This window comes from Colius striatus, chromosome 5 (assembly GCF_028858725.1).
Source record: "Colius striatus isolate bColStr4 chromosome 5, bColStr4.1.hap1, whole genome shotgun sequence".
NCBI classification, from domain to species: Eukaryota; Metazoa; Chordata; class Aves; order Coliiformes; family Coliidae; genus Colius; species Colius striatus.
Genome location: NC_084763.1, coordinates 28,106,074 through 28,123,282, shown reverse-complemented (window position 1 = coordinate 28,123,282; position 17,209 = coordinate 28,106,074). Strand labels below are relative to the sequence as shown.

The 17,209-nt window shown below is 40.4% G+C and overlaps 1 protein-coding gene across 1 annotated transcript; it reads left to right on the top strand.

The window, feature by feature from the left end:
• The first annotated feature begins 498 nt into the window (after positions 1-498).
• On the top strand, positions 499-17,209 carry TSPAN13 (tetraspanin 13). Its single transcript, XM_061997178.1, has 6 exons — positions 499-695; positions 12,027-12,194; positions 13,778-13,858; positions 14,768-14,881; positions 15,206-15,316; positions 16,465-17,209. The coding sequence occupies exons 1-6, from the start codon at positions 633-635 to the stop codon at positions 16,537-16,539; spliced, it is 612 nt and encodes a 203-aa protein (XP_061853162.1). The 5' UTR covers positions 499-632; the 3' UTR covers positions 16,540-17,209.

Genomic DNA, 17,209 nt, shown 5'->3' with positions numbered 1-17,209 from the left:
AATGCTCTGGAAAAGTCAACCGCTGGATATTTCGTTTAGAGTACTGAGAGGATGAGGATACGTCCACCACAAACGTGTGTCACCATTCCTGCAAGGGCAGAAGGAACCTCTCCTTCCCAAAACAACAAAATGGCCGGGGCGCTGCCAACCCTCCTGCAGCCATCCTGAGGTGAAGCCGCAGCGAGTTTCCATTTCCGCAGCCTGTCCCGCGGGCAGGGCACCGGCAGCCTAACCCGGGCTGGGCGCCTGCAGACGCCCGGGGCGCGTTCTACCGTCCTGCAGTCACGGAGCGAAGCGCGCACGACTGCAGAGACTTTCATAACCCCGGGGAGGGGGGAAAAAAAAGTAAGTGCACAAGCCACCCATAAGAGCGGAACAGGTCCCGACGCCCAGCGCGGCGCACCGTCCCGTCCCTCGGCGGCGGGCGGGCGGATAGCGGGTGACGAGCGGGGCGGGGCCAGGCCGCACCGCCCCCTGTTGTTTCCCATTTTACCTTTGCACCTGGCAGCGGCCAATCAGCGGTCGCGGCGGCGGCGGACGGCGATCGAGCGCCGCTCACCTGCTGCGGCCGCGCCCGCTCGCAGCACCCGGCTGGTTCTCTTGGCGGCGGCAGCGGCGGGAGCAGCGGCGCGATGGTGTGCGGCGGCTTCGCCTGCTCCAAGAACTGCCTCTGCGCTCTCAACCTGCTCTACACGGTGTGTGGTCGCCGTGCGCTTTCCGGAGGGGCCTGCCTCGCCCGGCGGGTTCCGCCGCCGGGTCGGGTCGGGTGGGGTGGGGTGGGGTGGGGTGGGGTGGGGGGGGAGCCCTGCGGCCTGCGCGCGGCGGGCAGGGGCTGAGGGACTGCGGCGGCTCCGAGTCGTCTCGGCCGCGGCCTCCGGCTGCGAGCGGGGAGAAGGTGGTACCGGTCGGGCTGCGCATTGTCACCACGGGGACGTGGCTGCCTGGGATCAAAATCCAGGGCGGTCTGGCGGCGGGGGGCGGGCGGCGCGGCGAACGCCGCTTGCCCGGGGAGGTGCTTGTCTCCCGCCTCGCCCGCGGTCCGGACCGGCCTGCGCCCCTCTGGAAGCGGGGCGGCCCCGTGGCTCGGCCTGACCGTGTCATTTTCCTTGTCTGGAAAGGTCGCTGCACCAACCCGGGCGTGAACTGTGAAGTGTTTATTTTGTTATTCCTCAGCTAAGGAGTAGCACCGAAATAAATACAGTTTGGTGAGTGACAAGACCCCAGCGCCTTCGTAACTATGCTCTCGGGGGACAGACCGGGCAGTTGTAAAGTCTGCCTGCTGCTGGGCGCTGGGAACATGTGCGAGAAGAAAAAAAAATGTAGTATGCTAAACTGAAATAACAGACTTGCTGGCAGGTGCCTGGTTTTGTTCCAGCAAGTTGGAGGACCTGATTTCAACAGAGAACGGTAACCTCTATGACAGTGGCATACTTATGGATGTTTTCCTCATTATCTATATTAAAATAACCCAAAAATGGCAAGAAACAGGAGTGCATGCACTGACTTCCTCTGACAGCACATCTGGAGAGGTAGTATATACTCTAATGTTTCATATCAAGCACTGAGCTCAGGCACAACTTTTAAGCAGACTGAAATTTGGGCCAGCCAGTGCTTACAGGCGGTTTTCTGAAAGCGCTTCCTGATCTCAACTGAAGGCAAGACAGGAGGACAAACAGGTCTAACATTGTTCATCAGAACAAACAGTTCTCATACCTGGTGGTTACTGGACCTGGCGGTAATCACCAGGACGGTGCATGAATGGGTGTACAAGTGCCTGTGCTGAAGCTAGAGTTGTTTGTTATTACATTATTATTCTGTCTTATATACAATGACCCTTGTTCCCTCAGAGAAGAGTGGAACAAAACCCTTTAATATAAGATTGGCTGTGCCATTGTATGTGCTTCCTTGGAGGATCAAGCAGAGTGGAATATGTCTCTGAAAAAGTCTCTGAAGTGTGCTTAGGGAGCCCAGCCTACCTGCTGTGAAAGTCACTTGGGATTCCTGTGATGCTGTAGGTTGCCCATGATACCCTCAGGCAGAAGAGAGGGGAGCAGGTAGTCAACATCTCACTTGGCATCTGTAGTTGGTGGTAAGTTTAGTGTATGTGGACTGTCATGCCAAGCTAGAGTCACAGATTAGCACAGGTTGGAAGGGGCCTTTGAAAGATCATCGTGGCCAAGTTTTCATGGGATTGACCCATCCCAGTGGGTGAATTGTCCCATCCCGATTTCCTTTTTCAGTAAACTGGAGGGTCAGTGCAAGACTTGTTAATGTTGTTTCTTGAATGACAGAAGAGTGAAAAAAAATCTGGATCTTCCTAACAAAATACACAGACAAATCTCATTTTGATGTCATATGGACAGCCAGGTGTCTTTTCTCAAGACACCATCACTTATTCCTACTACTATATATTAACTAGGTGTAAGAGATCTGGTAGCTCTTTTGAATATTTGGCCTCAGCAAACCTGGGACGTCTGCAGTGCTCTGTAGTTCTGTTTGTGATACCTGTACAACGCACCTATGACCTTAATTTTGCTTTGGTGTCTCCTTCAGTAGAATTTACCTCGTGGGTGTCACTTTGTATTCTTTCATCTGCCTTATGCAGAACACACGTTTTTGCTGAAGGAAAAGAATGACTTCTTTGAATTATAGTAACTGGAATATCCAATTGTTATTGCTTGTGTCCCCTATGAATTGCAGGCAAGTGGCAAGAATAATACTTTTAAATTGTGAGTTGCAGAAAGAACATTTAAGGTATTTAGTTGGCCTGGTGGAGTTGATCTACCAATTGGGGCTTTCTGTTCCTTGGTTAGACAAAACCCTGACAATACAAAACTTGGGCTGCAACAGCCCAGTGAATGATGGGCTTATTTTTTTCCCATCATGAAAAAAATGCAGAAGACAGCTAGAGCAGGATCATCATCATCTTTTTAAACAGTAATAACTGATGGGAAAGGAGTAGTGGGGTTAAGAAGGGACAGAAAGTCAGATAAGTAACACTGCTTGAATGATTTTCTAGCTACCATTGATATGTCCATATTATGTTTGGAATTAATTAACCCTCAGAACTGTATATTGGGGGTTACAGTTTATATTCCACTTTCTTTAAAATACTCTTAGAACAGAATCTTTTAGCTTGATTATTATTATTTTTTTAATGCTATCTTGTTTTACTTCTTACAGTAGTATACCAAGAAAAATATATATCCTGGCAGTAAGAATTCACTTACTGGTTTAATGCAAGAAACCAGAAACCAACTAACCTAATTGCTCGCTTATCATTCTTTGCTGATGACTTTAGGCTTTTCTCTGGACTAAGCTAATGCCCTTAAGCCCTAATTCTATGTTTAAGTTTATTTTATATGAGTAATTCTGGTATCTATGTTGAGTCTTGCTGACTTCATAAGCTTCCTTTGGGTATTGGAAGAGCAGAGAACAATATTAGAGACCATTTGTTGGCTCTGTGTGTATATGATGACTTGTATTGTTGGAATACAGCCTTACATGGGAGAACTGTCTGCATGTAAGGACCTTTAAAATACCACTTTTGGGAATGTGTCATTATTTATTCAATCAATCGTATTTACATTTCCCCTTGACTGGCAAACCCATACAAACTGTTTAAAATACCTGTCCCACATAGTTCAGCCAAATTCAGGGATGTACACATAACTAAAGGCACCTAATCTTCCAGAATGAGAGCTCCAGATCCTGACTCCACCAATATTTGCTCACTTTAACTTGATAAGGATTTTCTCAGATAGTCAATGTTCCTTACAAGGAAGTCTTGAGTAGTTGTGTTGAAATGTGAATGGTTGGTGTCTTACTTCAAACCAAATTTTCAGAGAGGAAAGAAATTCCTAAGCTCTTGCTAGTATTGTAAAATTGAAGCGGTAGCAGGGCCACTAGGTTAAATAATTAAAGAAAAGGCACAATCAGTTCATTTGGACAGTTTTAGTCAAGCAGCTACTGAATTATTGCTGCAGCGGCAGCAAATTTGAGCTTTTTTTTGTCAGTATGTACACATCTTGCCCTTGTTTTGATAAGCAGCCTTTCAGTTTTTCTTACATTTGATTTGATTTTAAAATAAAACATGTGGAAACTTTACTATTAAGTGTGCATTTTTTAGTAGTACAGTTCATTCCCCAAGAGCAGCCATGTTTTCTCTGAACACTAGAATTACTTCTATCAAAATAATTAACTTTTTAATACTTTTTTCTCTGCCTTTGTTTTCTAGATGGTCCTGGCTTTTGTGGCATTTTCCAAAGCAATGTATTTGAAAGAGTGTTGTGGGTTGGTTTTTTTTTTTTTTTCTGTTGCTGCCTGATGTTCTCTGGGTGAAGTAGTTCTTGAAAGTGTAATTAGTGCATTTCTATCCTCTCCATCAAAATGGCTTTTATTGTATTATGGAAGTACACAAAAATGAGTACAGAAGTTCTCTGATTTGGATAGTATGAGTTTGGTGTGGTACTGTTTTTAATAGTGTTCGTCTTAGTTGCATCATTACTGACACAGAGGGGTGAGCATGTTACATCTTTGTGTGGATGTGCTAGCTCCATCTCCCTTCTGTTGGTATACAGGAACCCAGTGTTAGAAGCAAGGTGAACATCTGGACTTTTTAGGGAAAGGAGAATGTGACTGTTTTCCACATTCTCTATTAATGGCTGTAGTGGCTACACAGAGCCAGGTAGAATCATAGAATGGTAGGCGTTGGAAGGGACCTTTAGAGATTGTACAGTCCAACCCCCCTGCCACAAAAAAAGATAATGAAAAGAAAACCAAAAAAACCCCAGACTAAATTGACAGGACCAACATCAGCCTTCCCTGTTGCATACCTGTACCACTGTTTTATTTACATCTCAAGACTACAGATAGCACAGCTTATACTGACGCCTTCAAAATGTCCTTAGGAACAGAAGAAATGGCTCCAAGGCAACCTGTCCCATCTGCTGAGCACCCAGTTCAGATGATTAGACCAGCCCAGCACAGGCTGGGACTAGGGCAAAGTCTTGACACTGCACCCCTAAATGCTGACCAGAGACCACCAGGCACTGCAAACAGCAGGCTATTTACTGGTCACACAGCTGAAAACGACCTTACACAAACCAAAATGGAACTGAAGAAGAGATCACAGGTTCGTTTACCACTGTGAAAGAAACTGGCACATGAGGCAAGAACTGTGTTTCTCTAATTCCTGCCTGCTAGTATCCTGATGGTTATGTCTGCTTGGACATGTTCCTATGCGGCCTGATCTAGGTGAACCTGCTTCTGCAATTTCTGTGCTCAGGAACACAGGAGAGTGACTACAGCAAAACAATAGATATATATGTTAAGACTTTTTGTCAGTGCTTGGGAATGCCCTCAACTATACTATGTGTCAGTTTATAGCGAAAGTGACAGTGATTTGAGGATTGAGACATGTACTGGGTCTACAGACCAGGTATGAGTGGGTTTTTGTTTTTTCACATGCCTTGCATGTAGCATTTGGAGCTAGGAAGGGAGACCATGTTTAGTGAGAGAACTGGACAACAACAGGGCACAGGAGGCAGCTGTATGGAACATTATGTGTTTTGATAACACTGATGTTTTCATCCATCCTAACGGTGCAGGTAGACACTTTTAAACCAGCGTGATTATTCATGTGCTGTAGTAGCCTTGTAGCTGAAATCTTTAGTTATTTTCTTTCTACTGTTGTTTTAGGTGGAGATACATGTGTGGAAGAAGGATCTGTGGGATCACTGAGCTTCCTGAAAATATTTCACAACTTCTTAAAAAACAATGAACAAAGAAGCAAGCAAAAGTAAACATTTCATAAGTTGCTCTTGCCCACAGCAGAAAGCTTGCATTTCCAAAGACCGGGGAGTATAGAACAGGAGTTAAGTCTCACTGCCAATTTAACATGAAAGAAGCTTGTTACATGTTCAAAAACAGCTTGATCCTAAGGATTGGCTGATAACAGGGAGAACTCTGAACTGGGCCTTCAAAATGAAAGAATGGGCTTTCATGATAAGAGACAGGAATGCTGCCTTGCACATAAATTGCTTGTTCCACATAATACATCTCAAAGCTGTTCAGTAACCAGACTATTGATCACTCCTCATGTAAACAGGTCACTTAAGGGTCTAACATTCTATTTTCTGTTAGAAGTTCTTTGCAGGTACCCAGAACTTTCTTTCAGTAAAGCTGAAGTAGTACTGTAAGGAGATAAAGTTTTTTTACAGCTATGATGGAAATCAATTTAGCTTAGTTTGAGTTTGCTAAAGGTTATATATACTATGTACTGCCTGTTGTTGTAACATAGTATTTTTACATTATGTGCAGGGAAACAGAAGAATTGTCTTCTAGATTCTCTATGTCTGTGTGGAAATAGTTGGCCAAGGTGAAGGGAAGGGTGGTAGAAATCTCTGCCTTAAAAATAGATATCATTTGAAGTTTAAACCTTAAAGCCCTCTTAAAAGAAGTGGAATATAAGCTTGTGTGTGGAGAGAGGGGTTAGGGAGAATGTGTTTCATCATGTGTGTAATCAGATGCAAATGCTATATAGTCTCTTTACTCAGGAATGGTGAGGCTATATTTCTTGAAATTTAAGTTGTGAAATGCAGTTTTTACTAGCTCCTTTTTGGGCTGAAGTTACGAGAAAACAAAACAGCAGGAACACTAACTCTTGCGTGTGACTTCCTTCCTAGTGAGTAGTCCAAGCTACTTGAGATGCTGAAAAGTTAGGCAAAACAGATGATTTGCTTGTGGGTTGCTGTTCAAGGAAGGAGGAACTGAGTTTGGCATTTCAATTGTTTCTCAATGGTGTTGTCTAGAGAAATAATTTGTCAGAATCTTGTTCTTGTAATGTTGACTGTTAGCTTGTGGATAAGTACAGTAGGGGTAAGTGTGAAGACAAATACCTTTTTCCAGTACAGGAATGAGGGAAATGAGCAGCAGAACTTGGATGTAAAGAGCAGAGCAAATTAGATTGAGTTTTGTTTTTGGTTGGTGGGCAGTTTTTTGCGGATTTGTTTTTTTGGGTTTTTTTGGTGTGTTGTGGGGGGGGGGTTTGTTTTTTTTTTGTTTTTTGTTTTTTTTTTAAGAAGTAATAAATGATGCAACAGTAAGGGGAAAGGGAATCCTGACAGGCTCTGTAAAGACTAAAGCTTTAGTCATCTTTAGAAGTGAACAGGACAATCAAACTTGTGATGACTTCATCTATGTGACAAAGAAATTCTTTATTGTCTAGAAGTTGGCATTTCTTGAAACATCTCTGAAATTCCCTGGGGGGTGAGTGTGTGTGTATATCTGTATGTATAGAAAGGAATTAATGGCAGTCACTTAAATTGGAGTGTGATTCATTGCACTGATCTTCAATTCACAGTCCTTAAATTTTTTTTTTTAGAGATTGACATTGGAGTAACATTTTGTCTGTTGGCAATATGCTTAATTTTCTTAATTTGTTTCTTTTGACTCCATAGAAAAAGTCTCAGTCTAATAGTAAAAACAACTGACCTTCACTTAGGGTTTGTGCTACCTATAGGTTTGTTCTGGTAGAGCATTTACTTAATTTCAAATTGATGAGTTTATGTATAGGATTACATTAAGGCCGTGTTTGCATGTATGCCTTTTAAATAAGGTTGCTAGAGTTTGTATGGCTGGAAAAGATGGTACACAGTAAATGAGGATATTAAATTTAAAATACTATTCCCTCCCTCCCAACCCCGACTTCCATGGCTTTGTGTTGCTTTTCTGGTTTGTGGACAGAATATGCTTGTAGCATCTCTCTGTGGGACAGATTGCTGCAGTCTGAGTTTGTAATAAATTCTTTTGCTCTTAATGCCTGTTGGCTTTCTGTGTAAAGATGCCTTCAGTGAATAGTTGTGTAAGTACTTCTGAAGAGTCATTCATTGCTCTTTTGTTGAGAGACTTTCTTACAGCTTGTAAGAAGGTGTTTTGTTGATACAGGGTTTAGGAGTAGTATCTATTTAATGAGGTACAGAATGATAAATAATGGTACAGAAGAGTCCTTGGTAAGTACTAAATTTGTTGATTATCTGCCTGTTAAAACTTAGATTTTTTTGGTGTGGGGAGTGCCAAAGTTTCCATGGTGGAAAAATTGGCTGTGATGTGTGGGAGCGTCGGTTGCAAGGGACTTCTGGGGCTCATCTGTCCAGCCTCCTGCTCAGAGCGGAATTATGAATGACACTCATTTGCAGCAGTGGTTTGTCTACTGAGTCTTGAAAGCCTCAGAGAAGAAAGCTTATCACCTGTTCAAATACAGCATCAGACTACCTTGCACATGTTTTTTCTACTGTCCAGTCTGAAACTTATAAGCCATTACTTGTGGCTGTTGCCTTTTGTTTTGTGGTCCATTAATACTGAGAAGAGTTTGCCTCCATTGTTTTTGTAACTCAGCTTCAGTTGCTATTAGATTATGCCTAGGCTGTCTTTTTGTCAGACCACAGAAGCCCAGCTTCACCAGCTGTTTCTCAAATGTCATCCTCGAGGCTCCATGCCATTTTGGTGCCTCCTTCCGGGTTCTCAAATTCCTTTTCAACTGGGAGGCTTGAAATAGGATGCAGTATTTGAGCTCAAGTCTCACCAGCAGTGAGTTTCCTTTGATTGCACTCCTCTTGGCTTTCCTGATGTGTGATGAGAGCAGACTCTTGGCTCATGTTCAGCTTGGCAACCAGTGTCTATCTCAGTAAGACTGTTGTTCAACCAGTCTGTTCCCAGACTCCACTGAAGCACCCCAGCAGTGGAATTTTACATTTTGTGAGGTTCCTGCTGGCTTATTCCTCAAACTTGTCAAGACTTACCTAAGTTAAATAATATTTGGGGAGTCAGTCGCTCTTCCTTGTTTAGCATCATCCACAAATTTTCTAAGAATTCATTCTGACCTACTACCCGGGTTGTTGATGGGGATTCTGTATAATAGTGGCCCCAGTATCAGCCTTTGTGGTACTCCTTTCCTGTTACCAGCTGGTTGCTGAGCCATCTTTTAATAGTCTTAAAACTCAGCAGTCCAGCTGGGTGTCCTTCAGCCTATTTCTCCAATTCACGCCTTTTCAACTTCCTAAGGAGGTTCCTGTGGGAAACAGGATCAGTCCTAATCACTGAAAACTGGTCTGTGATATCATGCATTCCTGGTAGGCTTATCAAGGAAATACTTGAATTTTACTCATGTAGGTGAAATGGAGTTTCATGTGGTACTTCAGTCTTCCAAGGGTGACACTATTTTTTTGGTGGGAGTTCTGGTGCTGTGAAATATGGTTTCAGTAAAAGTAAAATGTGACATTCAGAAGCTCTGTAGAGTCCTTTTTCTCTTTTTTTTTGTCTTTTAAAAACAGAAATAGTTAACGTTTTAATAAGAAAAAAAAGCTTGTATGTTTAGAATGTACAAATTACTTATTCCAAAGTAGCTAGGGTCACTAAGGAATTTTGTTTCAGGTACATTTTACTAGAAATTCTTAAGCAGCTTCACTTTTAGAAATATTGCATCTACATCCTTTTGTTTCAAAGCACTAGAATAAGCACTGTCAAGTAGTGATTTCTAGTGGCCAAACAGTGCCAAGCACCATGAGCGTTGAAATGTTCTACAGACTTGTAAAACCTCTTCCCAAAACAGCTTAAGTTATTTTACCTGTTTAGTTTAGTGTTTAGTTTTCATATTCTGGCACTATAAAATGATCTGAAACTATATAGATATGTAGTATTATTTTTCAACATTCAGATAGTCAAATCCAAACCAGAAAATTAAGGGATAACCATAATTTCATGTTCCAGTCAACAGACGGAGTCAGAAACTTACTAAATTTGTTTCTGGAATGCTTTGTAAACTTTTGCAGTCTCCATTTCAGTTTCAAAATACAAAGTCAGTTTCCCATGATTTTCCAGTGGCCCAAATTGGAGTAGCTGACAGTTATTTTGATCCAAGTTATGTCTGCCTGGACAGTTATGTCTGGATACAGTGTTTTCACATAGCTTGCCAACCCGAGCCCAATAGCATGGATCTGTGATCATACTGGATTTCCAGATTAATGAATTGGACAATGGACAACTCTTATCATGTGAAAGAAGAGAAAATATAGCTTTGGTACCGTGGAGGTAAAGCTTGAAAATGAGACTGATGACTCTAAAACTATAATCAGAAACTAAACTCATTTATGTTGTTTTATTTTTCAAAGCCAGTCACCTCATTGCTGAACATCTGGGAGTCAATATGGCTTTAAAAGCCAGAGAGAGTTTTTTCCCTGCTTGCAAACTGTAGCAGTTCTAGATTTGGTATGTGTCTGCTTTTACAAGAAAAGCTTTTGGTTCCAGAATCATGGTAATAACTGTTACTGTCAGAAAAATGAATTTCATGTAGGTATCATCAGAATAATGGAAGTCAAGATGAGAGCAGGAGGAAGTAACTGGTACCGTGGAGCTCATACACCACCTTGATCCTGTAGGTGCTTTAGGCACAAATTTTGTTTAGGTCTCTTATTTTTCTTCCTCCTCTCTGTAATTTAGATTCACAAGATCTTGGCCTGGTGATTAAGGCTTACCTTTTGTAGCTTTGTGCGATGAGAGAGAGATATGTAGGTATGAAAAAGATTTTCTTTTTCTTGCAGACTGTCTTAAATTTCTTCTGTAGAATACGGACTTTTGGTAAAAAAGTTTTTTTCAGAGTGTTCCTGTGTGAACACATGAAAAAACACCCACTGTGTTTTGATTTCGATGGGCATCGCTACTTATTTTACTAGCTTGCTTGATGTTATCGTAGATTCCATGTTTCAAAAGCAGCACTGCATAGGTCAGCCTTGTAGAAGGTGGAAAAAACAACAAAAATGCCCTTCTGTAGGGTAAGGAGACTGAACAGGTAAGCTGGAATATCTTCCCTTCCCGCTCCCTCCAGATAAGCAGTAAAATATCATGAGATGTGTTTTTGTCTGAATGGAAACTGGTGAACAAGTGTAAGTGCTTGCTCTGTAGTTGTTGTCAAAGAAAGCCAAGTAGTTAGACTAAACCAAGTGCTTACTGTTTTGTTGTTGAGGTGGTTTTTGTTTGTGCATTTTTTTCCTTGAGAGGGATGGTGTGTAATAATCATCCAACTTCTTAGTACTTTTGGTGAGGTCAGGGTTTTGGAAAGCTAAAACTTGCATTTTGAAATGGTGTTATTTAACAGAGAGTATAATGGGTGGTATGTGATACATAGGTCTAAGTGGGTTTCAAAAAAGAGAGTGTTGGGCATCTTGAATACTGAGCATCTGGGATGGCTTTGTGTGCAGCTTCCCTCCTGCTGTACCTCAGTACAGATTTCTCTGCAGCTTTTCATGTTGGAATTTTTTTTTGTTTGTTTGTTCTGTGTTTTTGGCATGGAAAGGAAACAGGAAAGGCTGGAGCTTCCTGCCCATATAAACAATAAATCCCAGTAAACTAACTGGGATAGATTCAGCCTGCCTTCACTGAATACCATGTTTAAAAGGAAGGAAACAGCATATGAGTGTTTTGGGCATTGAGGTAGAATTGCCTTAACAGCAGAGCTGTGTTCTTGAAGAAATATGTAGTGGAGACAGGGAACCTTTATTGTTTTACTACGTTAAGTCCTTGAGATACAAAGTATTTTCGTGTGTCCTTGTTAACAGTTGTGTTATATTATCAACTATGTAGAAGCTTTTCTAATGAATTAATACAGCTGTATTCCTGATTACAGTAGATTTTGGAAAAATGTACTTTTTTTACACGTTAGGAACTGTGGAGCCATATATCTTATTTCCTTGAAGTACACTTCCTCTGGTTCAGAAAACATCTTGAGTTTTCCTCTTGCGTTCTGTGAATTAAAGGTGATGAATTGAAGAGTATGTGTGCCTTAAAACGTCTGGAACTGAAGTTCTCTCTCTGATGGAAGACTGATTTGTTACGAGTTGTACTACTTCTGTGTGCACTGGAAAGAAAAATTGTAGTTTTAGAATAGCAACTTTAATGTACAGAATGTAGCTGTGTTTATGTTGAGCCTCTTCTAATATGCAGACTAACATTTTGTTTTTTCTTCCTTCCAGCTGGTAAGCCTGCTGCTGATTGGAATTGCGGCATGGGGAATCGGCTTCGGCCTCATCTCTAGTTTCAGAGTCGTCGGAGTGGTGATTGCAGTAGGAGTCTTCCTTTTCTTTATTGCCTTAGTTGGACTGATTGGTGCAGTGAAACATCATCAAGTATTGCTATTCTTTGTATCCTTCTGATCTATTACATGGATTGCAGCTTGGTTCAAGCCATGTCAACTGAGACTGATGAGGAGGTGCTTCGGAAACAGAACAGAAATTCACAATCTTATTTTGGTCAAGTGCAGTCTAAACTAGGCATCCTTCCTCTTAAACTTCATTCTAGCTTCCCTTTTTTCTCCCTTGTTTGTGCTCTGAAAACAGAAGTATTAATGTAGCCTCTTAAAAAAAAAAAATTGAGAGTTTTTGTGGTGGGTCACTGTATCACAGATGCTTCTTACTGTGTGTTTCACCCTACACTGAGCTCTATGTGAATTGTTAATGTTTAACAGTAGAGAAAGGTGATACTTCCAGATAGTAAGCTGGTTGTAACTGGCAGGGGAGTGCATTGTAAGTACTACAGGATGTCAAGCAGCACTTTAGTTTCATATCTAGTCTTGAGTTGCAAATCCAGACTAGAAATGAGCACCCACCTTCTCGGTGTGCTTTGCCTTCTTATGCTTACTGACGCTGTGTAAGCAGTCTGTGGTGCTGCCTTGCATGACAAAATCAGTCTGTTTGGATGAGGAAAGAGATTCATCAGGTAAAATTTTTATTTTTCTGGTTGTGGTCTACGAATGAGCAGTGACCACCAATTTATACGCTGTGTAATTGCATGAGCCAAGTATCTGCTTTCAAACAGAGCAGCCAAATTGTGAAGACAGCGTCTGACTTTCAAAATGTGATCATTAGTATCAAAGTTTGTTCTTTTTGGTGTATACTGTTTTCAGATGCCATAGTCCCAAAGTATGTGAGCCTGTGTTCCAAAAACAACTTTCACTTTAAGAAAAAAAATAGGCTGAAATTATCTTTTGTAATTAATTGCAAGACTATGTCATTGGAGAAAAAATTCAAAATATGCAATGCCCAAAAAAGTATTTTCTTTACTGAAGTCGAGCATCTTGGCATGACAACGTGAGTCTCTAAAGCTGAAGAAATTAGCTGTAGATTTTTCTCTCTTAAAGCTCCTTATATTGATTTCTCTGCTCATGTTCTCTTGCTAGGCAAGAAACATCTAACCCGGAAGTACCAGCTATGTGTAGTAGAAGCCGAAAAGAGAAAAAGGAGGTTGGGGCATCCATTTTTTCTACGGTATCTAGTAACAGGACAAGGGGTAATGGGATGAAACTGGAACACAAAAAGTTCCATTTAAATATAAGAAAAAACTATTTTGCTGTGAGGGTGATGGAGCCCTGGCACAGGCTGCCCAGGGAGGGTGTGGAATCTCCTTCCTTGGAGGTCTTTGAGACCTGTCTGGCCATGTTCCTATGTGACCTGATCTAGGTGAACCTGCCTCTGCATGGAGGTTGGACTAGGTGATCTCTAAAGGTCCCTTCCAACCCCTACCATTCTATGATTATATGAAAATATATGGTGATTGAGTTCTGGGAACACGATTTAGGTCATTTTTTCCACCTTTAGTCAGAACATACTTTATAATGATTTTATTTTAAATGACCTATTGTTATGCAATTAAATGAGGAATACCATTAGGCATATGTGTTATAAAAACAAGATTAATTTGACAACGTATCCTTAACTACTACTTTCAGTACATGATTATTCTTTTGCTAGACTTTATTGTCCAGTTTTCTGTCTCCTGTGCCTGTTTGGCACTAAACAAGGAACAGCAGGTAAGAAAAGTTTCTTGACTTACCAGTTAATCTATAGCATATGCTGTAAAAATATATGTACATATGCATATTTTTAATAATGATCTCTAAAGGTCCCATCCAACCTTACCATTCAATGATTCTATGATATATAGTTTTCCACAAAATAGGGCAAGCATATTTTAAGAAAATTGGCATTATCCATTTTAAATAAGGACTAGACTTTAGGCAGTGCTTGGCTGTGGTAGCCAGAAAGAAATACTACTGGGTTCTAACATTACTTTCAGCTGTCTTTTTATTTTTAAGATTTTTTTTAATATAGTTTTGTTTGTCCTCAGTATATTTAGTCACAAATGTCGCAGCATGATATTTTTACTATGTTATGTATTCAGTAATTCCAGATAAACTCATGAAATCAGTAATCATAATGTAAAGATGATAAAGCTACTGAATTGTTCTTGTGTAACTGAGAAGGTTGTAACAACATTAGGAATAGAGATGTCCCTAAGTGTAGAAGCCAACATGAGGTGTGGATACTAATTTGTATGCAAAAGAAGCAGACAAGGGTACAATGGCTAAATAATCAGCTTCCTACATGTAAGCACACTTTTTGTTTCAAGTCTGAGCAGTCAGGTAGATTAGTTGCATGTTCCTTTGTTAGTGCTTTTATTGGGTTTAAGAAAAAGAAATGAAGAAAATTAATTATTACTAAAGAAAATTAATTATACGAGTGTACTGGTGCTGAATGCTGCTGTTTCATTAGCTACACAAGCCATTTGAACATTCAGGTCATTCTTTAATAATATATTATCTTATTGGACTTCAGGATCTGAAGGTTTTAGTTAGGAAATCATTAACTTGGCCTAATATATTGTTTTCCAATGAAATGCAAACCAGTTCAATTAATGTGTATTTGCTTTTGCCTTCCAGAGTCACCTGCTAGAGGTGGGATGGAATAACACTGACAGCGCGAGGACAGATATTGAGAGAAATCTGAATTGTTGTGGATTCAGAGTTTTTGATCCAAATGAAACCTGCTTCTCTGTAAGTTCAAGGATGAAAAAACTTAAAACTCAATTGTGTTTGTTCAGATGTCTACAACTCTCTTCATAATTGCTGGAGAGTTTATTTTTAATATATGAGGTAGTTATTACATTGATACTAAACTCTTTAGTTAACTCACTGGAAACGTAATCACAGAGCACTCTGCAAAGGTTGTACTCCAGCATCATACATATACTTGCTTTTTTGGAGTCTTTAAAAACTGCTATTGTCTATGGCTGACAGTCTTCTATAGAGCTGACTAGATGCTTTCAATCAATGAAATGTCATCAGAAAATGGAGTGCAATGGTCTGTGTCTGCTACAGGATTGTTTTAGAAGTCACCAGTGTCAACCATGTGCACCAATAATGGAAGAATATTCTGGGATGGTGCTGAGATACGTCGGAGGCATAGGTCTCTTCTTCAGTTTCACAGAGGTGAGTAGTAGGTTAGAAAATTGAGTGCATTTTTCCCTACTTTTAAGGCTTTGGTTTGAGAAATGGTTAATTTCAGGGAGTTTATTACACGAACTCTCAGTACTATCTCAAGGGTCCAATAATGAAGTAGGTCAAATTTTTTCAGAATATCATCTTGCTTAAGCCTGTCAAAAGGAGGGCTTGTCTTTATTCAATACTGAGCACTCTTGCAACTTTATGTTATTTAGACTATAAGCCACAGCTAGGTACCACATTAAAGTGTGGTGCTGTAAAGTTTTAAGTTTTGCAGAAAGTTACTATTCAGGTTTAGCATTCTCCAAAAGTAATAAAAAGGGTGGTGTTGTTTTACCTTGTTCCTTTGTTCTTCCTGCTTCCTCCAAGTCACACACACACTGTCTTTGGGGGTTTTTGGGTTTGGGTTTTTAGGGGATTTTTTGTGCCTCCTCTATTGCAGAGATACAGTTTCATGATGAGTGAATTGTAATTTAAACACCAGCTTAAAAAGGTCTTTGACTCTTTGCTTTAGTATCCAGGTGATACCTAGACTTGCTTTATTGATCAGTGAATAAAAGCCCTCAAAGCAGGTGTTTTGTAACTCCCTAGTAGACCATGTGAAAATATTCTTCCTGCTGCTTCGGGCAGTTTTCAGAAGGTCTGTAGATAGTACAGCAACTTAAACAGAATCACTCTGGCATCTGCCCTCATTTTCTCTACTAAAAAAGTGAAGTTGCGGGGAAGGGGAGAGGTAGTTGGAGGGAACAACAGGATTTGAAAATGTACTAGAAAAACATTCTTATAGTTAAGTGGTAACTGTAAAATGGAACAATTAGGAGGAGGTTTATGAATACCATTTAGGGAGGGGAAAGAATATTTAATGCTAGACATGCCTATGAGAAATATTTTACATTTATTGCAGATAAAGTTTTGGCTTTTTTTGTTTTGTCATTCTTGCTGGTTTAGGTATGAGCATTCTTTTTTGCTGATAAAGAAGGATGATGTGTGGTTGCACATTTTGAGCAATAGTTAAAAAACCTAAGTTTGTGTACTGAAAATTGTTAGGGTTTTATGTTTAAAACAGGTTTTGTAAAACTGATGGAAGATGGAGTGGAGACTCTCTGCTTAATATCATCTTTGTTTTTTGTTCTCAGATTCTGGGAGTCTGGCTGACTTACAGATACAGAAACCAAAAGGATCCTCGTGCAAACCCTAGTGCATTTCTTTGAGAAGCTTATAAAGGACTGAATCTTCTCTCTGCATCCTCTACTTCAAAATGCAGATTCTCTATAGTTTGGTATTCCTCCATAATAGGGATTGTACACGTAGCCAAAAGAAAACTTTCGTTTCCATAGAAATGCGTAGTTTTCATATTTAATTTCCCACTGTTTTTCTTGTAATAATCTCTGTCTTGAAGTAGACTGGTGCATTCAGTAGCTGGGCAGAGTCAGATTGCTGCTCTGAGCTGGGTAAATAACTCTTTTAAGACTGTGGTAATTGATGTGGTGAACTCTATAGCACTGCTGGCTTCTCCAGAAAACCCAGAAGTGTTTTCATTGATTACAAAAATTCACATGATTTCTCATTAAAATGCTAAAGAATATTTGGTGGATGGCTGGACTGTATGATTTGACTAGGCTTTAGGATGAATTTTAAGTAACTGTTTTGTTTTAGTAATGGTCTCCCACTTCCCTGTTATGGTAAAAATAGAAGTTAAGGATGCTATTTTCTGTAGTGCACGTAAGTGTATGTTAATGACTACTGTAGTTTTCACCCTTCCCTGGTTTTTTTTGCTTTATGGTATCTTTAGAATTGTGTTGAGAATAAAAGGAATTCTTTACTTTTTAATGGATATGTTCACTGTGAGAACAATGAATGAAGAAAACCAGGAGAATGTAA

Bases quoted from the DNA above. Each gene is read 5' to 3' on its own strand.
- TSPAN13 (XM_061997178.1), top strand. From the start codon at position 633: ATGGTGTGCGGCGGCTTCGCCTGCTCCAAGAACTGCCTCTGCGCTCTC. The intron at 12,195-13,777 runs GTATCCTTCTGA...TACTACTTTCAG, and splicing joins ATCAAGTATTGCTATTCTTT to TACATGATTATTCTTTTGCT. The intron at 15,317-16,464 runs GTGAGTAGTAGG...TTTTGTTCTCAG, and splicing joins TCTTCTTCAGTTTCACAGAG to ATTCTGGGAGTCTGGCTGAC.